General features: G+C 37.0%; 1 protein-coding gene across 1 annotated transcript; it reads left to right on the top strand.

Moving 5' to 3' along the window:
* Positions 1-1,067: 1,067 nt before the first annotated feature.
* LOC137029337 (protein FAM222A) lies at positions 1,068-21,395 on the top strand. Its single transcript, XM_067398924.1, has 3 exons — positions 1,068-1,367; positions 8,967-9,096; positions 20,108-21,395. Exons 2-3 carry the CDS (start codon positions 8,997-8,999, stop codon positions 20,983-20,985), a joined length of 978 nt encoding a protein of 325 aa, XP_067255025.1. The 5' UTR covers positions 1,068-1,367; positions 8,967-8,996; the 3' UTR covers positions 20,986-21,395.
* The last annotated feature ends 1,330 nt before the right edge of the window (positions 21,396-22,725 follow it).

Genomic DNA, 22,725 nt, shown 5'->3' with positions numbered 1-22,725 from the left:
CATGTTTATACCAATTTTAACATGTTATTAATATGAATTAGCATGTTGTCAGCATGATTTAACACATTCCTAGCATGTTTTAGCACGTTTGCTAGCATGATTAACATTGTGTTAGCATTGTTGTTAACATATTGTTAGCATTGTTATCATATACTTTGCTAACATGAATTAACATGTTACTAGCATGTTTTAGCTCAATGCTAACACAGATTAACATGCTGCTAATGTTTTACCATGTCACTAGCATGTTTTATCACATTATCACGTTTTTTTAGCATGTTGCTACAATGTTAATAGCATTTTTTACCAAAAATGTTACTCACAAAAAATGATGCAAACATTTATATATATTTGCATAACATTATTAGTGAGTCTCAAAAAATCATTCAATATTCAATATTTAAATATAATATAATAATATAATATAATATAATATATTTAAAAATGCAAATTTCTTCTAAAACAGAAACATATGCATATGAATGACTGCTTTTGAGTTTTAAATTCGCTTCAGTAATTGCATCAAAGCCGTTCTTCATTATTTTCCAATCAGACATCAAACGAAGGAAAAAGCGGCATGGAAAATAAAATAAATTTTCAGATGGATGAAACATACTGAACAGAAAGACTGTTTCACTCTTCATAATTAGTCCCGGATATGAATTTCAAATGATCCCATAATATTAATTCTGAGCTCACTGTAAATCTGCATTATGATTCAGTGCAGAATATTTTACTGAGACATTTAATTAAAAAAAAGATCTAATAATTTCTCAGTGAATTCATTGTAGTCACACACACACACACACACACACACACACACACACACACACACACACACACACACACACACACACACACACACACACACAGAGAAGTAATAATAAACGCACATGACGCCGCGGCCCCTTTAAGATTTTACTGTCTGCTGGACAGATCGCGTCATTCTCCGTCCCGCCCCCTGTCACCACTGATTGGCCCGAACACGCAGCATCTGTACTCTGATTGGTCGAGGTCCCGTCAGCGGAATGATAACGCGTCGCGTCGCTGGTGTGTGAGATCAGAAGATGAGGGACGCTGAGGAGATCTCCAGCTCGCGCCTCGTCCGTTATTACACACCAACTGACTTTATAAACGAGGAAACTTTTTCTGTAATTCAGTTTCTGGTTAATGACCGCGATCGACTCTCAGTTGGAGTTTATTTTCGACCGATGGTTTGTGTTTGTCGGCTCTCGGATGGATTGTGTCGCTGAAGCAGGTGCATCTCCATCATAACATGAACTTCAGGAGCTGCTGGATCTCTTCACACACATGCTGGAATATCGCATGGATCCTGCTGGGATCAGATGGTTTTAAAGCAGTTCATGGTAAAGATGATTGTGATGGACAGTGTTGAGTTTCAGCACATCCTACAGCTTTCTGATGACCTGTGTGTGTGTGTGTGTGTGTGTGTGTGTGTTATTGGCCTTTCAGAGGAGCAGGAGGTCATGGAAGCCACATAAGACAACAATTATGCTTAAAGGGTTAGTTCACCCAAAAATGAAAATTCTGTCATTAATTACTCTGCCTCATGCCGTTCTACACCCGTAAGACCTTCGTTCATCTTCAGAACACAAATTAAGATATTTTTGATGAAATCCGATGGCTCAGTGAGGCCTGCATAGGAAGCTTCGGAGCGTTATGAATCTTTTGTGTCGAATCATGATTCGGATCGCGTGTCAAACTGCTGAAATCACGTGACTTTGGCGCTCCGAACCGCTGATTCGACACGCTGATTCATAACACTCCGAAGCTTCCTGAAGCAGTGTTTTGAAATCGGCCATCACTATATAAGTCGTTATTTTGTTTTTTTGGCGCACCAAAAATATTCTCGTGGCTTTATAATATTAATATTGAACCACTGTACTCACATGAACTGATTTAAATATGTTTTTAGTACATTAATGGATCTTGAGAGAGGAAATGTCATTGCTCAGGCCTCACTGAGCCATCGGATTTCATCAAAAATATCTTAATTTGTGTTCTGAAGATGAACAAAGGTCTTACGGGTGTGGAACGACATGAGGGAGAGTAATTAATGACATTATTTTCAGTTTTTGGTGAACTAACCCTTTAATTATGACATACCAAATCCCTGGAATAAGTTATGATCTAATATAGATTCATATAATTTCATAATTATGAGATTATATAGTCAAAATTGAGGTAAAAAGTTTATAATTATTATGTACAAAAGCATGATATATTTCTTCTTATGTGGTCGAAATGGCACACGCACACACACTGGTCATTTCTGAAGACTCCTGATGTGCCGAAGGGTCATGAAGTCTGTCTGGGTTTGCTCTGTGATTGATTAGGCACTTATTTATTTACTCCCTCCAGGCTTGCTTTAGACGGATGTGTCTGTCAGGCTGATTAATCCGCCGATATCTGGTCAGTTTGAGGTTATCTGTTGAGCTGACTGATTAACAGAAGTGTCCAAAACAGTTTTTGCAATGGATGATAAACATTTAATTTTGAAGATGACATTAGGCCTATATAAAATGTGTTTAAAAGTGTCTAAATTTGAGTAACCATCATGTAAAAACAAGTGTGCAGTTTCAGCATGTAGAAGTCTCTAGTGAAGTTTCAGCTCAAAATCCCCCACAGATCATTTATTATAGCTTGTCAAATTCGCCCCTATTTGGGTGTGAGCAAAAACACGCCGTTTTTGTGTGTGTCCCTTTAAATGCAAATGAGCTGCTGCTCCAGAAGAGGGCGGAGCTTTAACAGCTCAACAACAACAAAGCTGGAGAATCTCACGCAGCCAAAATGAGGAAAGTGTTCAGCCTTACATTGTTCAAACCGGAGTCGACACTGATGGAGAGACTCAGGAAGAAGTTACAACTTTTAGACGTTTCTGAATGGTTAGTGGATAAATTGATGTAGTTGCTGTGGAGTTGATTCAACTCATCCACTAGCATGTGTCGTCATGTTCATCTTTTGTGTTGAATTGACCCTCGTTTGTGAAGCAGTCCGGCGTAAAATGACGGCATGAACAACAACACTCGACTACAACAACTCTTCCTCTTCTCTAAAGCAGCCCAACATGGCCCCACCCCCTTTGTTATGTGTTCTCGGGGGCGGGGTTTATGTAAATTTTAGGGTTTGTGATGTCCCTACCAGCCGTTTGTTTTTTTTTCTAAAAAAGAAAATACAACAAAAATCATAATTATTCCGAACTTTCGATTATTAGTGCGTGTGTGAGATAATCGATCAAGCAGATTTGTTTATCAGCTGATTTAGTTTCTCCCAAGAAAATAAAAACACCCGTATCTTTCTTCCAGCCGCTTCAGTTCTGGTCTGTGTGACTTTAGTTCGGGAGCGATTGGTCGGTCGGTCGCCCGGATCCACTTACAGAGATGATGTCAATCTTATGGTTGCTTAGCAATTTTCTCTCCGCATCCACGGTAATCACCTTTTATCCGCTGAGGATGTCGCATGTAATTATAGGCTGGCTGCCGTCCTCTGAAATCTGCCTAATTGGTCGTTTTATTTTTATAGGATAAAGATACTGGGTCAAAGGGGACGGGGGTTTGAGTTTGAGGAGAGGGTATTAGAGGTGGGACTCAAAGTATTGATGTTGTTTTTGTGCTCTACTAGATTGAATGTTGATTATTTTCCTCATATTCTCCATTGTTGCAGCTCCTCTCTTCCCAGTCTGTCAGTAATGCTCTGTTTAGTTCCTGTCTCTATGAAGCCCCTCCTTCTGAAAAGCACAGTGTGCTCTGATTGGTCGGCTGGAGCAGTGTGTTGTGATTGGTGTTAGGGAAATGTCCCGCCCCTTTGCATAACCGCCAGTTTCAACACACTACTAACTAACTCAAGCAGGCCCCGCCCCTTTATTCTGCGCATGAATTATTTAAATGAGGAGTTCAGAAACACTGATATAGAGAATAACTGGAACTTTGCAGAGCTTTTTCATGCTCAAACAGCAACATTACACACTAAAAAAGCATAAAAAAGTCCTGTTTAAGTGATTACTATCTTTTCCCCCGTGAACCAAAGAAATGAGCAGGTCGATCTCAGCGCAGCAGTTCTCTCGGGTGTCGATGGGCCGCAGGTGGAGGTCATTTCGGATTAGCGCTCACAGAGGAAAGTCCATTTTCTCCCGGAACACTTCAGTTCCTCTGTGGCCTCCTGCGCCGAGGCGTCATTATGAAGCTCTGCCGCGTGTGAATACCCTGCAGGAAGCTTTTGGCCGATCTTTTCATGCGCTCCCTGTTTTATTAACATTTTTAATGACTTGAAGGATTCGGTGACCCTTAACAGCATAATGAATTGTCCCGCGAGCCTCCGGGGTGAGGATGGAGGAGGAGCGGCGGAAACACTTTGTAAGATTAAATGTTGCTAGTTACAGTTTCTACATGCAACTTTTGTGTGTCAAATTTTATTTGTTTTTTTCAAATTGAAAAGTGAAAAAGAATGACAATATTCCACTTTTTTTTTAATATATCTTTTTACAAGAGAGAAAAAATGCATATATAAACATTTGATATTAAGTCTTGTTTTCTGAAAAATGCATCAAAATGAAGCGAGTTTTGTGAGTCCATTGGAGTCACAAAAAATAAACTTAATTCAAAGAGAAAACAAGGTTATTTTTCTGACCTCATTTGCAGATAATTTTTCTTGTTTATGCACAAACTGCACAAATTTATTTCAGGAAACAAGACTCAATATCTGAAAAACTCATCATAGTACAGAAACTGCGCTCGTTAAAATTACAAATTACTTTTAGATTCTGACCAGGGCTGTATCTCAGTACTAGTTTTATTTGATTTTAGTGCCGCGTTCGACACTATAGATCATAAAATACTCTTAGATCGACTGCTAAATCACACTGGTATTCAGAGACGGGCATTAAAGTGGTTTAGATCCAGAGCGTTATCATGTTTTGTCTAAATAAACAGGGAAAAATCTAAGATAATGTCAGTAAATGAAGGAGTGCCTCAAGGCTCGGTGTTAGGCCCTCTGCTGTTTTCAGTATACATGCTGCCACTTGGTAATATTATAAGATCTTGCAATTAGTTTCCACTGTTATGCCAATGATAATTATAGCATGCATATATCAGTTATATATATTTATATCATGCATACTCATATAGAGCACTAATTATGAGACGGATAGATAAAGGTTCAGTCGCTCTATAATCCATCAGAGCTTCACAGGCAACATTTCCATGTAAAGAGGGCCACGAATCCCTTTTGTAAATGTTGGGATGTAAATGAGCGCATGTTTCCTGGCTTTGGTGAGACGTGCTTGAACGGTTTCAGAGGTTATTTAGCAGCTCGGCTCAAAAGAAACATCTTTGTCTTCTTTGCTGCGCTCTGATACCAATTATGCTAAGCATTAGAAAATTTAAACAGGACCGTCTCTTATCGGCTAATCCTGGAGTAATAGATTCCATTAAAAATGCATGAGGAGCTTTACGGATGAATCCGCCGATGTTGCGTGTCAAACTCTCTCTCTCTCTCCGGCGGCCCCAGCTGGGGAAACGGCCCCGTTATCTTCTCATTATTCTGATAGGATCCCGTTTCTACAGAGAGGCGGTCTGTTTCTCTCTCCCCGCCGTCACTCATCCTACAGGAGCCGATCTGTACAAATCCTCCAAACCAGATTCACTCTCCAAACCTTCAACCTGAGTTCAAGAATTGTTGAAAATTAAGACGTAAAGGTTCCCAATAAAGCCCCGTTCTCCGTTTGTCATGTGACTTCATCTCTTTAAACCCCCGGCGCTTCTCGGCTCTGTTCTGATGGCGGCGCGTACAATTAAACGGATTGTGTTTCTGCCCTCCGGCCTGAGACGAGTTAAAGGAAGGAAAAATGGTAGACTAGAGGGACAGTTTGTCTGCCGATGCAGCCTTATCAGAAATCCTGGATCGGCGTCGGTGTGCGGGAGCGTTATCTCCGCGTGCCTCATTGTGCCTGATAATATGCTTATCGTTGGTGCCGATGTCACAGCAAAGAGCCAAGGATTTACCGTCCTTGCCAGTCAAAGTTTGACGTCCCTCCGACGGCTCAAAGACAACAAAATCCGCTGCGTTTCTGCAGACGCTTCGACTTTCAGTACGTTTATAACAACCAGCACTGCTTCACCTGTCGTCATTTACTCGGTGTACAGTAAAAATACAGTAAAAATAGTAAAACATTATTACAATTCAAAATATCTGTTTTCTGTATGATTCAAGATTTTAAGAAAATTTAAGATTGTTTTTTTTTTTCTTCAGTTGATTTTAGAAGATTATGGAAGCTTGTTTCTGCCACTAAATAAATAAATAAAAAAGGTAATTGCGACTTTATCTCACAATTGCGAGTTATAAAGTCAGAATTGTGAAAAAATGTCCCTCAAAATTGGACATTGTAACATGCAATTGTAAGTTTATATCTTAATTCTGACTTTATATTTCGCAATTCTGACTTTAATTCTGACTTTATAACTCGCAATTCTGACTTTAATATTTTATAATTCTGACTTTAATTCTGACTTTATGACTCGCAATTCTGACTTTAATTCTGACTTTATAACTCATAATTCTAAAACTTTTAATTCTGACTTTAATTCTGACTTTATGACTCGCAATTCTGACTTTAATTCTGACTTTATAACTCATAATTCTAAAACTTTTAATTCTGACTTTGACTCGCAATTCTGACTTTAATTCTGACTTTAAAACTTCCAATTCTGACTTTAATTCTGACTTTAAAACTTCCAATTCTGACTTTAATTCTGACTTTAAAACGCGTAATTCTGACTTAAATTCTGACTTTATAACTTGCAATTCTGACTTTAATTCTGACTTTATGACTCGCAATTCTGACTTTAATTCTGACTTTATGACTCATAATTCTAAAACTTTAAATTCTGACTTTGACTCGCAATTCTGACTTTAATTCTGACTTTAAAACTTCCAATTCTGACTTTATAACTTCCAATTCTGACTTTAATTCTGACTTTAAAACTTCCAATTCTGACTTTATAACTTCCAATTCTGACTTTAATTCTGACTTTATAACTCGCAATTCTGACTTTAATTCTGACTTTATAACTCGCAATTCTGACTTTAATTCTGACTTTATAACTCGCAATTCTGACTTTAATTCTGACTTTAAAACGCGTAATTCTGACTTTAATTCTGACTTTATAACTTCCAATTCTAAATTTAATTCTGACTTTAAAACGCGTAATTCTGACTTTAATTCTGACTTTATAACTTCCAATTCTGACTTTAAAACTTCCAATTCTGACTTTATAACTTGCAATTCTGACTTTAATTCTGACTTTATAACTTCCAATTCTGACTTTAAAACTTCCAATTCTGACTTTATAACTTGCAATTCTGACTTTAATTCTGACTTTATAACTTGCAATTCTGACTTTAATTCTGACTTTATAACTTGCAATTCTGACTTTAATTCTGACTTTATAACTCGCAATTCTGACTTTAATTCTGACTTTATAACTCGCAATTCTGACTTTAATTCTGACTTTATAACTCGCAATTCTGACTTTAATTCTGACTTTATAACTTCCAATTCTGACTTTAATTCTGACTTTAAAACGCGTAATTCTGACTTTAATTCTGACTTTATAACTTCCAATTCTGACTTTAATTCTGACTTTAAAACGCGTAATTCTGACTTTAATTCTGACTTTATAACTTCCAATTCTGACTTTAATTCTGACTTTAATCGGATAAAAATCCTAATATTTATTTTTATTTTATTGACAAAAATACACACTTTTGCACATCCTGCCCAATGTACTTCAAACAAATGTGCCAGTTGAATGCTATGAAAACATACAGTGCTTAATTTATTAGACTACTTGTCATAATAAAGAGAGAACACAAATATTTTAGGATTCTATCAAAAATTTGCTAAAAATGGTAATGCTCGCATGAATTTGTAACATTTACAGATAAGGATATAGCCATAGAATGAATGTTTTGCGCTGAGGACGCACGTGCATCTGTCAAAGCGCCTGACAGGGCAAGCCATTGCGCTAATGCTTTAGCTTGAAGCTTAAAATAAAGAATTCTCATGTTTTGATCAGCTTTGATCACGTACCTTTCCTACAGCTGCTCAATCTTTCCTTCACTATTTTTAGGTGTATTTTGTCCATAGAAATGTGTTATTCAGTGCTGTAATTTGACGCGACTATCGGAAGTCTTCTGTGCACTAATCGATAATGAGAATCGTTGTCGATGATTTTCATTATTGATTATTATTGATTTTATTGAATAGTTGTTGCAGCCCTGCTGCAGTTTAAGAGTGAGTAAATGATCTTTAACCCTGTTCTGAGGTGTTTTCTGCAGCATGTAGACTGATGAACGAACGCTGAATGTCCTCCAGGCTGAAAGTGGTTGCCGTCTCTTATAAGTCGTCTCTCTTATTCAGTTTCTCCTTTGAATCTAGAGTTCTTGTGTCTTTAATGCGTCTGTAGCCCTGAGCGGCAGCAGTGTAATGGACGGTGCTTTTACGCTTGTTGATAAAACTACACCGGCTTTTCCCAAGAGAACCTGATTTTTTTTTTTCCTCCACACAAACGTGAATCTTCTCTTGACAAATGTGCCATAATGGAGGCCTTGTGAAAGCATTGCTTTTAGCCGTCGGGTCGCTGGTTTTGAAGAAAGGCTTCCTGTGACGTGAGGATGAAGGTCTGCTGATGTTTCTCCAGGCGGTTCCTTTCATCTCTGCTGCTGTAGGTGATCATGTTCATACAGATCTCTTCTGAACTCACTCCGTGTGCTGCCCTCTGGAAATGAGACCAATAAGCAGATAAATCAGAGGCTTCCAGAAACCGACAATGCATTTATGAGCACTACCTGAATCTCATGTAGCAGCTTCTGTTTGCTGGTTCAGAAACATCTCCACGTGTGCGTAGTGTCTGATCGACTCATTTAAACTGGTTTGTTTCTTGTTGCAGATCTCTGACCTGTAGAGCTCAAACGGCACCATGCTGGCATGTCTGCAGAGACAGAACCAACCGGCCCGACACCACCAACAACAGCTGACGTGTGCCGCACAGATCCTGGACGTGCCGCTCAATCACAAGAGTAAGTCTGTCAGGGTTAGTCTTGTGCTGAAGAACTCTGGTGCCACAGAAGAAGAAAAATCATGCTTTTGCAAGTCATAATTATGATATTAAAAAGTTGTAATTAAGACATTGAAAAGTCGAAATTATGGTGTTGATAAGTTGTAATTACGACATTGAAAAGTCGACGTTGAAAAGTCTAAATTACGACATTGAAAAGTTGACGTTGAAAAGTCGAAATTCCGACATTGAAAAGTTGACGTTGAAAAGTCAAAATTACGGCATTGATGAGTGGAAATTACGACGTTGAAAAGTTGAAATTACGACGTTGAAAAGTCGAAATTCCGACATTGAAAAGTTGACGTTGAAAAGTCAAAATTACGGCGTTGATAAGTGGAAATTACGACATTGAAAAGTTGACCTTGAAAAGTTTAAATTACGGTGTTGATAAGTTGAAATTACGACATTGAAAAGTCGACGTTGAAAAGTCGAAATTACGATGTTGATAAGTTGACGTTGAAAAGTTGAAATTACGATGTTGATAAGTGGAAATTCCGACATTGAAAAGTTGACGTTGAAAAGTCGAAATTACGATGTTAAGTCAATGTTGAAAAGTCAAAATTACGGCGTTGATAAATGGAAATTACGAGATTGAAAAGTCGACGTTGAAAAGTCGAAAGTCGACATTGAAAAGTTGACGTTGAAAAGTCAAAATTACGGCGTTGATAAGTGGAAATTACGACATTGAAAAGTTGATGTTGAAAAGTTGAAATTACGACGTTGAAAAGTCGAAATTACGACATTGAAAAGTTGACGTTGAAAAGTCAAAATTCCGACATTGATAAGTTGACGTTGAAAAGTCGAAATTACGACGTTAAGTCAATGTTGAAAAGTCAAAATTATGATGTTGAAAAGTCGACGTTGAAAAGTCAAAATTACGGCGTTGATAAGTGGAAATTACGACATTGAAAAGTCGGCGTTGAAAAGTCGAAATTACAACATTGAAAAATTGACGTTGAAAAGTTGAAATTACGGCGTTGATAAGTTGAAATTCCGACATTGAAAAGTTGACGTTGAAAAGTCGAAATTACGACGTTAAGTCGATGTTGAAAAGTCAAAATTATGATATTGAAAAGTCGACGTTGAAAAGTCGAAATTATGACGTTGATAAGTTGAAATTAAGACGTTGAAAAGTTGAAATTACGACATTGAAAAGTCGAAATTACGATGTTGAGAAAAATCAAAACGACATCTTTTGAAAAGTTGACGTTGAAAAGTCGAAATTACGATGTTGATAAGTCAATGTTGAAAAGTCAAAATTATGATGTTGAAAAGTCGACGTTGAAAAGTCAAAATTACGACGTTAAGTCGACGTTGAAAAGTTGAAATTACGACATTGAAAAGTCGAAATTACGATGTTGAGAAAAATCAAAACGACATTGAAAAAAGTCAAAATTGCAACGTTAAAATATCAAAATTGTAAAAACATCAAAAACATAAAAATTGCAACATTAAAATAGCAAAATGATGACGTGAAGTCGAAATTACGATGTAAAAAAACTCGAAATTAGGATGTTGAAAAATCAAAATTATGCTGTTAAACTGTCAAAATGTTGATGTTTACAAAGTCAAAATTATGACGTTGAGAAAAGTAAAAATTGCAACATTAAAAATTCGAAATTACTTTGTTGAAAAAAATCTAAATTTGGACGTTTTTGCGACATTAAAACGGCAAAATTGCGTCATTAAAGTATTGAAATTAAGACTTTGAGAAGTTGAAATAACAATGTTGAAAAGTCGAAATTACAACATTAAATTGTTAATTTTGTTGAAAAAAATTTAAATTATGACATTGAAAAAAATCAAAATTGCGATGTTAAAAAGTCAACGTTGAAGTCGGAATTACGACGTTGAAAATTGTGATATTAAAAAGTTTAAATTTTGACAGAAATTTTTAAATTTGACTTATGTCATAATTATGATTTACCAAAGCATGATTTTTATTCTTATGTGGCAGAAATGTGCTTCCATACTTGAACTGACCACTCGTTCCTTAGCAACTGTTGCTATCCAGCATTTTATCAGGTATAACTTTATTTTGATAGTCCACTTTAAACATTCTGCTAACTGTAAGTAACTTCTCCACTAGCAGTCAGTGTCAGTGATGTCTTTTGGGCTGATAGACCACGAGGAAGAGAGAGATGGAGCAAAACTAGTGTAAGATAAAAGAAATGAGGAAAGGAAATAAACTTGAAAGAAAACCAAATGCATAAAAGGGCAGAAAACAGAAAGTGAGTGAGATTAAAAAGCTTTATTGGAGGTGAAAGAAAGAAGAGCTGTAAATTGAATTTTCACTGTTAACCTTTGATTTTCATGGCGTAACCTCATCGAGCGACTCGTAGACGAGTTTCATCCGTTCAGAGCGAGAGAGAGTAGGATACGCTTTCATTTGGCTCTTCTCAAACTCTCTGTCCGTCTGTAAACTGAAAAGGACTTTCAGACGAACTCGGGCTAACCAGCGGCCGACGGCGTTCAGTCCTTCAGATCGTCTCTTATCAAACGCCTCCGTCGCGCGACTTTAATTGAATCCGCGAGCGTGACGCAGGACAGATCCAGACCTGTAGATATTAATTCAAATATTCATATCCAGGATTTTACATTAATAGTCAGAGAACACAGTTGGATCGGCTCTTTTGCTTCAAAATTGATTTTTAGATGTCATTTAATACAGGAGCGTATGAAAGATAAAATCAATAAAGTCTGCTTTGAGTCTATAATCTAAATTTAATTCAGTTTCACCGTTTTCTGCTTCACTTATTAGATGATTTTATCCAAAGAAACTTGCAAGTGATGGAGGGCCAAATTCCTCAATTAAATCATTAAATAAATGTTGAAATATTTAAATTGTTAATAAAATAATGTTTCAATTAATTATTGAATCACCAAACAAATTAATAAATGTACCTTTTTATTTTAATTTTATCATTAATTTTTTGGACTGCTTGTTTGATGGACAGTCCGATTCTTTTCTGTGAACTGATTCTTTTGGACACTTCGTTTCAATGAATCGATTCACCAGTTTGTTTACGTAATCACGCAATGATGTCATTAATAAAGAACCCAATAATGACATGATACGTGGATGTTTTACACATCTTAAGCGTATAAAGTGAATAAACTAGTGTTAATCAACTCACGCCGTAACCCTGAAAACAAAATGACACCAGCTTGTGCTAAAATGAAATAGAAGTCCAAAAAATAATGCTAAAAATTAATGCAAATAAACACTAAAATGATATAAAAGAGATATTTATATTTTTTTTGGTGATTTTAATAATGAATTGAATGATTTTATTAATTTAATTATATATTTAATAATTAATTTAAATATTTCAACATGTATTTAAAGATTTACTTGAGTAATTTGGCCCTCCATAATTTATTTTATATTTTTATTTGTTTGTTTATTTGATGCTTTTATCCAAAGTGACTTACAAATGAGAAATTCAAGCAATTTATATATTTATGCATTTATTTATTTATTTATTTTTAAGTGTTATATATGCAAGCATTTATTCATTTATTTATGTATTTGTTTATTTATTAATTTAAACATTATGCATTAAGCAGTTTTTAATTTATGTATTTAATTATTTAATTATTGATTTATGCATTTAATAATTATTTTATTTTTAAGCATTTAAGCATTTTATTTATTTATTTTTAAGCATTTATTATTGACTTAACTCGATATTAATCTGTTGTAGATATTGACCTATGGAAAGGATCTGTGGTGTAATGATCGTTACTGTGGGTTCGTTAGACTCGTCTCTGTCTTTAATATTGCGTTATTTGTGTCGTACATGTGCTTTCGTCGCTCTGTTGAACTGCTGAACAGTGTTTTACATTAAAACTCGGCTGAATGACAGTTAAGCTGTGATGATCCTGGAGTTTGTTCTCATGATGATTTGTGTGCAGAAGTGTGAGCATTTCTTCTGCTTGAGCTCAGACCTCATTGTGTTGTATGAAATATTAATTTGGAGCGAGAGGAGCATTTGTCTGCTAAACGCTGGAACAGAAGGGCCGTGTGAAGCCTGCGGCGCCGCTGGAGGCGCTTCGTTCGATACGGTCTGAACCTTCCTCTGCCTCTCGTTTGATCTCGTGAGGTTCGTCGTCCTGCAGGCGCGTCTCGAAATGCTCCCATCATGCTCATCCATATGTCTGCCTCAGCAATATCTTATCTTCACCTGGAGCCCTTCAGTGTGTGTGTGTGTGTGTGTGGTTTCAGCTCATCTGAAGGGACTTTGATCAGACATTCTACAGACCGTTCGCCCGGAGTACAGCTGTCTTATCCGTCCATGCCAGTAAATCAGGATCATTTTAATGTTTTTTATGCAAAAGTCAAGAAGAATCACTCTCTCTATTAGTTTGAATCACTCAAATGACTCATTTCCTCACTGAATCATTCGTATAGGTTTTCGCTGAATCGCTCGTTGAACTCAAAGGTTTGCAGATATTAATTTAAATATTCATATCCAGTATTTTACATTAATAGTCAGAGAACACTGTGTCTGAACGTTTGGTTCAAAATGGGATTGATTTAAATATAGGAGTGTATGAACGATTAAATCATAATAAGATCGGCTTTGTTTCTAGGTTTATAATGGATATGCAATGCAGTTTTACTTTTTCAGCTTCTCTGTTTGAGCCTCAGATGTCTGAAATATAAAAGGGAATAATTTGTGTTAAATGACATGCTGTAGATTACTAACTGCATAACTATTAGTTTATTTATTTGTTTCGGCATGCATTTATGTATGCATTTATTTATTTTTGGTTTTATTTATTTATTAATGCATTATGTATGCATGCATTTATGCATTCATTCATTCATTTATTTATTTATTTATTAATGCATTTATTTATACATGTATTAATTTATTTATGCAAGCATTTATTTATGCATTTATTTATTTTATTTATACATTTACTTATGCATCTGTTTATATATGCATTTATGCATTTTTGCATGCATTTATTACTGTTATTTTGTTGTGTTGGATCACTCATTGTCATTATTTACTCACACTCATGTCATTCCAAACCTGTAAGACTTGCTTTTTTCTGTTTATCACAAAAGAAGATATTCTGAAAAAAGTTAATTGTCCATACAGTGAAACTTAATAGCCTCCAGTGTTCTTTGGTCCCAGATTTTCTGTATAATATCTTCTCTTCTGTTCCAAAAAAAAAGAAAGATCTAAAAAATCACAGCTCTAGCAGCAGCAGACAGTGCTTGAGCTGATCCAATGCAATGTAAGTGTCTGTCAAACTCATGAATGTGAATGTAAAGCAGTGAAAGTGCAATGTTCCTCGCTGGAGGCTTTAGTGTTTCCCTCACGGCTCACGGTCACACGTGAAGTGACGGGATCTGCTCTTCAGGGCCTGATAAATGAGCTCCAACCCTGAAGGGTGTTCAGTTCCTAGTGTTCAGAGACTGAAAGAACGAGAGAAAGAGACGGACCAGATTCACATCTGCATTGATTCATCTCTAAGATTCATGTGGCTTTGTATTAATGTGTGTTAATATTAATAATGCGAGAGATGTCTGAAGAGACTAAGATGATGAGGTTTGTCTGTTGTGCAGCTTTAATGGAATACATGAATAGATCTGCCATTATTTCCTCGCTCTGAACACTTGAACTTGATGAAAATGCATGAACTATATTCCAAGACACAGAAAGTGTGTATATGAGTGAGTAAATCATCACAGAAATCTCATTTTTAGTTTTCTCTTAGTTAGAGCGTTTATTAAAATGTTCTGGCCTGTCGCAGGACGCTTTATGTAACTCTCGTTTTGGATGGAGACTGTAGTTCCAGTGTTTCAGAGAGTAAATGTGGAAGTTTTGTGCATCGAATGTCACGGAGCCGCGGGCGTTTGTCCCTCCGTTAATCACTGATTAACAGACGCTGAGATCTGCTCTCTGATAGCTGTGGGGAGCAGATTAGATGGCTTACGGCGACTGAAAGCGTTGTGTGTTTGTGAGGAGATGAAGAGCATCCAGAGGTCACGCTGAAACATCTCCACCATCTGTTAGTCTCCTTCCTCACAGTTCTTCCCTCGCGTGAAGCAACGAACGAGTCCGTCTGTCAAAACAGCCCTTTTTTCTTCATGAATATTATCGGTTTGTCCTACTTTAAGTTCAGTCCGTATCAGATCGCATGTGCAGTTAATTAGCTGCGTGTTAATTGAGACTTCTCATGTAATGGGAGTCACTGGTTGAACGGCTAAATGTGTCCGTTCTCAAGCTACTTCAGCTGAGGAACATCAGATGGACGCTTTCTTAATTGTGCTTCTTGATTGCTGTGTATTTATAGCTGAAGGGTCGGTGGATAATTACTGAAGGTCAGCATGCTAATTACCTCTGTTCATAACCAACTAAAGCTTCGAGTATTTTAGGGCAAATTCAGAGCTGTAGCTTGTTTGCTCTCTTCTGAAACAGGAACTTAAATTGTTACATTGATGCAGTTTCTTCTTGTTTTGGTTCAGGGCAACATTTCAAACCGCTCCAAAAGCAGATCTGAGAACGATTGCCATGTTCATATATGCCTAAACGAACTGGACTAAAGGAGAAAACATGCTTAAGTTCTGAAACAAATGCTTAAAATGAGCCAAACAGCCTTACTTTCACTTTAATGAGGAACTGCTCTGATTCAGTGTCTATTAAAGCTTTGACAAAATCACAGCAGAACATTCAAATCTGTGTTCGCGCTGCCGCTTATTTCCATGTTACAAATATTCAAATTATCTCAGATGTACTCGGATAAAAGTTTATAGTTCAGATATAAACACTGATGTTTACAGAAGTGATCAAAATAGAGTGAATCACCTTTCGAAAGTAACTATTTGCTTCAAATAATGTTTGTATCAGTTACATCATTACACCAGTAGGTGGCGACAAGTGACTGTTAAAAAATGTATGTCATTGAATCATTCACTCAAGAGATTCGCTCAAAAAAAACTGATTCATCCAGCAATTAAACAAATGCAGTGTTTATGAGTGACTCATTGAATCATTCACTCAAGATATTCACTCAAAAACGCTGATGTGAAGTGTTTATGAGTGAGTCATTGAATCATTCATTCAGTGGATTTGTTAAAAAATGCTGATTCATCCAGTAATTAAACATGTGAAGTGTTTATGAGTGAGTCATTGTTTTTGAACAAATCTCTCAAATGAATGATTCAGTGACTTACTCAAAGACTTTCCTTTTTTCATCATTGGACGAATCAGCGTTTTTGAACGAATCCACTGAATGAATGATTCAATGACTGATTCAATGTGTCACTCATAAACACTTGTTTCATTACTGGATAAATCAGTGTTTTTAAACAAATCTCTCAAATGAATGATTCATGGATTCATCTAGTAATGAAACAAGTGAAGTCTTTTTGAGTGAGTCACTGAGTCATTAATTCACGACATTTGTTCAAAAACACTGATTCATCAGTGTGAACAAGTGAAGTGTTTATGAGTGTCTCATTGAATCATTCACTCAAGATATTCACTCAAAAACGCTGATTCATCCAATAATGAAACAAATGAAGTGTTTATGACTGAAGCGTTGAATCATTTATTTAATGGATTCGTTCAAAAATGCTGATACATCCAGTAATTAAACAAGTGAAGTGTTTATGAGTGAGTTGTTGAATCATTCATTCACGAGATTTGCTCAAAAACACTGATTCATCCAGTAATGAACAAGTGAAGTGTTTATGAGTGAGTCGTTGAATCATTCACTCAAGATATTCAATTAAAAAATGCTGATTCATCCATTAATGAAACAAGTGAAGAGTTTATGACTGAGTCGTTGAATCATTCATTCAATGGATTCATTCAAAAATGCTGATTCATCCAGTAATGAAACAAGTGAAGTCTTTATGAGTCATTGAATCATTCACTCAACCAGATTTTTACAAAATTCATTGAAAGGAACTAAACATTTTAAATAGACATTTCGTCAGAATCTCTAGTAAATTACATGTTATTTTGTTCAGTTGTCAGTTCGCGCAGCTCTAATTTGTACCGTAGAGGAGTTATATATATATATATACTCTTAAAGTATGACTTCAGGGGTAAATATAGTAAAGATGTCCCGTTGATTGTACTGCCCCAATGACGAGCTGTTTTGGACGTTTTCTGAGAATGAACTTTCTGTTTTGATAGTCACTTCATCAGCATTCATGGGTCTGTAATGCTCAGTGATCAATACTAACTGATGAATGTCTGTCCACTCTGAGAGCATTAAACTCAAACACTTTAAACGCACGTCACTTTTGCCTTAAATTTCATATGTATTGCATTCCACCATATTGTTTTGATTGATTATTTTTTTGTGTGTGTTTCTGGCTCTTCGTTGTGTTCATGACCCTCTCCACCTCTGTTCTTCCCTTCATTTTAAGCGCTCAATTTATTTCCTTTATGAGATGGATCTTGTAGATTGAATCATTTTCACAGTTGGAGGCTCATTGTGGGCCTGGAACGAAATGAAGTCCCGAATCAATCCCGAACGGGAACGACATGAGCTCGGCATCGCGTGACGGAGGAGATGCTCAAAATGGCCGATGGGAATGGATTGTGTTTGTGTTTCTCTCTTTCTTCCGTAGAGATCCTTCGATTGTCCGCCGCCGAGTGGGTTTGATTGACGGTGGTGTAATCTGCCTTAATTTCAGCACTTTTCTTTTCATGTCAGAAATTCCATAAAGGTGTCATTCCGGCCATATTTTCTGCCAGCAGATTTACTGGAGCACCTTCCATGTGTTGTGTGGAGCTAAACAGCCGTGAAATTGCTTGAATAATGTGTTTAAATCCAATCTCACTTTCCCGAACACTGCCGGCTGAAGGTCCCGATTTCAATTGAAAGCCTCAGCGTTTGTAGGCATCTCAGACGCGCTCGAGCTGCGCGTTAACAAACACATTCACGACGTACTGTATATAAATCTGTGCTTCCACTTTATATCAGCTTTCTAACGTTAATTTTGCAACTAGTCGCAGCGTCCCAGCCGTATCCGAGCGGATTGCACAGCCAAACGCCATGAAATGAATTCCACTCAAGCCACTGAAACAGAATTAGCTCCATCCCCCTCCTCATCTCTCTTTTTTTCTCTTGATTTCCCAGGGTAATCCAATTTTGTCCTGAAGAAAGACCAAATTAATTTCATAACGCACTGATCAAACATTGCCCGAGGTGTCTCCCTCCACAAAATGAGTTTTTAGAGAGATGCAGATGTCTGAGGATGAAGGAGGACGACACGGACGCTCCAATATCCTTCTTTTTATTGGACGATTTTTCTTGTGTGATGTCTGATCATTTTTACTCATCCTGTATTCATCACTCGACGCACACCTCCGGCTCTCTGTCGGACAGCACCATCCCAAATTGGAAACATCATTGTTTTTCTTCTGAGAGTTTTGCATAAGTGCGAGTTTAGCGAACGCTGAGAATAATGATTCATGCTGTAGGGCCGTATGATTTCCACGATGCAGAAAACGTGGACAGAATCAGGGAATATAGTCATAAAAAGAGATGTTACTGTATAATGTGGAATGTCACGGATTGTTTTTTAATGAATAAACAAAAAGCAGGTCAGTACACTTGAATCAGATCGTGATATAGACTAGTGTCTGAATATTAAACTACAAAAACTTCATTTCTGAAGCACACGTGACGCTCGCAGTGATTTCATCCTCACTATATGAGGACATGAACGCATGAACTTTATCTCCAGAATCATTTTACCATTTCATTTGAGGAAAAACTATCATCATATCATAAACGCACAGAAACTCAAAGGTCTTCACTGCAACCCATCAAAATAAAAGTTCAGTTTAACTTGAAGAAATTGTGATGGATATATTACTGTTGTATAGTATAATTTAGCTACATCTCAATGTAATAATAAAAACAATACTAACACTAATAATAATAAATTATTATTAAAACTTTATTTTTTAAGGAATAATCACAATTTTTCTTCCATGTTTTAATTTGAACAGTAAAGCTCTGTTGTGCAGCACTTTGTTTGACAAAAAAAGTTTAATTTCATATGATTTGAAGATACATTTAATTAATATTTTATGCCTTTATTTGATTTGCCAGAAAATTTAAAATACACAACACAGAATTTCTGAAAAAATCTAAACATTTCATAGCAATAAAATTAAACAATAAATAAATAAATGTTGCTGTTTTTATGAATTTAATTAATTAGACATGCTTTTTTTTTATTACGACAAAAAATGGAATTTGGGAAAAAATAAAACGCATTTCATAGTGCCCTAAAAAAAGATAAATTATTGTTAAATTATAAAAGTTTCCTGTTTTCAATTAATTAGACATGCTTTTTGATTACTAAAATTGAATTAAACCATTAAAATGTAATTTTTGTAAAAAAATGTATAAATTGTACAAGTTTCATGATTTTAATTCATTAGACATGCTTTGTGTTTACTAACATTTAATTTAACTATTAAAATGGAGTCAAAAAATTTAAATGAAACCAAAAAAACAAAATCCAAAAAAATTAAAACGCACACAAAAAAAACAGAAATTGGAAAAAATAAAATGGAAAAAACTTATTTCATAGTTTTTGTTAAAATTTTAATAAATTGTTCAATTGAAAACGTTTCATGTTTTCAATTAATTAGATGTGTTTTGATTACTAAAATATAAATTAGCCATTAAAATTGAGTCCAAAAAAAAGATGGGAAAAAAACAGAATCCAGAAAATTTTTAATGTAATAAACGGAATTTGGAGGGGGAAAAAAAAAAAATCTTTTTTGTAACATTTTTGATAAATTATACAAGTTTCATGTAATTAATTAGACATGCAAATTTAATTTAACCATTAAAATGGAGTCCAAAAACATTAAGATGGGGGAAAAAAAACAGAATCCAGAAAAAAACCCAAATGTAATTGGGGAAAAAATAAAAAGTATTTCATAGGGCCCTAATGCATCTCTGTCTGTCCGCAGGTGAGCCGAACTCCCAGCGTTATCCGTCCGCAGTGGAGCTGGACGCCTATGCCCAGAGGACGGCCGACAGCCCGCTGTCAATCAAGATCTTCCCCTCCAACATCAGGGTCCCGCAGCACAAACAGATCAGCAGGACCGTCAACGGCCTGGACACCCGGTTTGGCGCCTGCTCGCACCCGTACGCCAGCGGCTACCAGGGTTTGTTGGCGATCGTCAAGACTCCCGCCAGCGTGTTGAAGAGCTCAGATGGCAAACGGACCAAACTGTCTCCGATCCAGATGGCGGTGGCTCCTTACGCTCTGCCAAGCCACAGACACCGGCAGAGGCCGTATAGTTTGGGATCTCACGGCGTTCTCCAACAGATGAGCCGTCCGTCCAACGTCCAGTCCAGCCCTTCCTTCACTGCCGCGTCCTGCGCCGAATCCGGTTTCGCGGTCGCTCAGAACGGCCTCGCCTACTCGGGAGCCGTTTTGCCCACTCAAAGCGCGGACGTGGCCGGTTCCGGTTCGGATTACTGGCAGCACCGCGGTCTTCTGCACGTCTACGGCCGCTCGCCCGAGGCCTGCTACAGATCTCGCCCGCTGGACAAGGTCACGGCGTCCCCGTTCTTCGCTCCGGCTTGGAACAGCGTTCTGGCCACACCGGACAGCGACTGCTACAACCCTCAAGAGCTGCCCACGGGGCACCCGCACCTCCGGCCTCCGCCGTGGCCGCCCGGGAAGAGCCAGTGCCAGGCGTCGCTCCTCAGCAGCAGCCTGCAGTCTCTGGAGAGCCTCATCAGCGAGATCCATCCGCCCTGCATCAAGGAGTGCATGCTGGGACGAGGTTACGACGCCGGCCCGCAGCTTCTCGACCAACATCTGCCTGTGTTGAGATAGGACCGGCTGAGATTTAAAGGGTGGCGTTAATCCTTACTGTGCTGTTGTTGGATTTAGGGGCATTGGATCCTTTTCTGTGTTCATGAAGTCAGTCGCTGTGGGGTTCAGATGAGCTTTTCTAAGGCCTCTTTCACTCATCCTGCTTCTAAAGCGGAATTTCCTATCACACACTACCATTCAGAAGTCTGGAGAGTCTCTGGAAAGCTGCATTTATTTGATCAAAAATACTGTAAAAATAGTGAAATATTTTTACGATTTAAAATAACTGTTTTCTATGTGAATATATAGTAAAGTGTAATTTATTCCTGTGAATTTTTAGCATCATTACTCCAGTCTTCAGTGTCACATGATCCTTCAGAAATCATTCTAATATGATGATTTGATGCTCAAGAAACATTTATGATTATTATCAATGGGGTTATCATTAATACTAAAATTATTACAACATTTCTGTTCACTGAAATAAAAAAAAATAAAATATCAATATTAGTAGAAAAACTAAATGCTGCCGTGACAATAAACGTTAAGTTGAGGCACTAAAATTATTAACTGAAAATTAATAAAAACAGAAAAAATTATGTTAAGGGGCCAAACACAAAATCATCAGTGAAATATAGCATTTTATTTCATATACTTTATTGTAGTTTGTGGAAATTTAATATTTTCAGTTAGAGCGCCACCAACAGGTGCAATCCCACCACTTTTTTTTAATATGCCCATAAATAAGTGTGTCGAATGTGGTGAAAATATCTCATTTAGAGTTATAGACGTGTATATGTACATATAAAATGACTTTGATTGCATTTTTTTGCCACTCACTATCAAAATGTTGGCATTTGGACTGTCACATACAGCCAACGACCTATGTTTCTGAATTTCTTACGGTGGTTTCGTCTTTATCGGACTAACGGTTTCGAAGATATTCACGAACGTTGTTTCAGCGCTAAATCGCAACATTGCACAAACCATAAGGTGAAATCAAGCATGTTAGATATCGTTGGACTCGCCAAGGATTCAGGAATTTGAGATGAAAATAAATTAATATTTGATTTCACCACTAGGTGGCGCTGTCTCAAAACTTCTCAGACTTCTTCAGGGCATCGTGCTGATGACGCATTCAGAGTTTAAAAATGATACGCTAACGTGTTCAAAAAATACAGCATTTTGCTACAAAATGCAAAATGGCCGACACCCAAAATGGACGATATGGTAAAACTGGATATCACTCGACTGAACAAGACCAGTTTTATCTTTTTTTTTTTCCCCAAACCATTCTTAAGTTCTAAGCAAAAATAGTCAATTTTGCTATCTCCGGACCAGTAGGTGGCGCTGTGCCAAAACCCAGCATGTAGCCTCAAGTCATGCTTGTGATGACATGTACCAAGTTTGGTCTGCGTAGATAAAGCCTCACGTCCAATTCGGCATGCTCTTCTTCGAATTTGTTTGCGCGTTATTCGAGAACGGTTGTGTTTATCAGAATGCTTTTGATAGTCTAAAGATGATCTGATTTTTTTTTTTTTTTTTTGGAGGGAAAATTTGGCGGGAAAAGTTTCACGACGGAAAATTACATCATAGGGGGCAATGGAAAAGAATCAGAAGAAAAAAGAATGTTACTGTGTCTACGCTGGGAGTTCGCCTCAACACTGAACGACAAACCGACCGTCGCACTTGGACTGCGTCAGAAATAATATAACGGGGAATCCGTCAGGAATTTATCGTGCCGCGCCGCATCCAGCGTAG

This window comes from Chanodichthys erythropterus, chromosome 10, assembly GCF_024489055.1.
Source record: "Chanodichthys erythropterus isolate Z2021 chromosome 10, ASM2448905v1, whole genome shotgun sequence".
NCBI classification, from domain to species: Eukaryota; Metazoa; Chordata; class Actinopteri; order Cypriniformes; family Xenocyprididae; genus Chanodichthys; species Chanodichthys erythropterus.
This window is presented reverse-complemented; position numbering and strand designations above follow the sequence as displayed.

What these genes read in the sequence shown, in the direction of transcription:
- LOC137029337 (XM_067398924.1), top strand. Translation starts at nt 8,997, where the DNA reads ATGCTGGCATGTCTGCAGAGACAGAACCAACCGGCCCGACACCACCAA. An exon ending in CGTGCCGCTCAATCACAAGA is followed by an intron (nt 9,097 to 20,107) that starts GTAAGTCTGTCA and finishes GTCTGTCCGCAG; the next exon opens with GTGAGCCGAACTCCCAGCGT.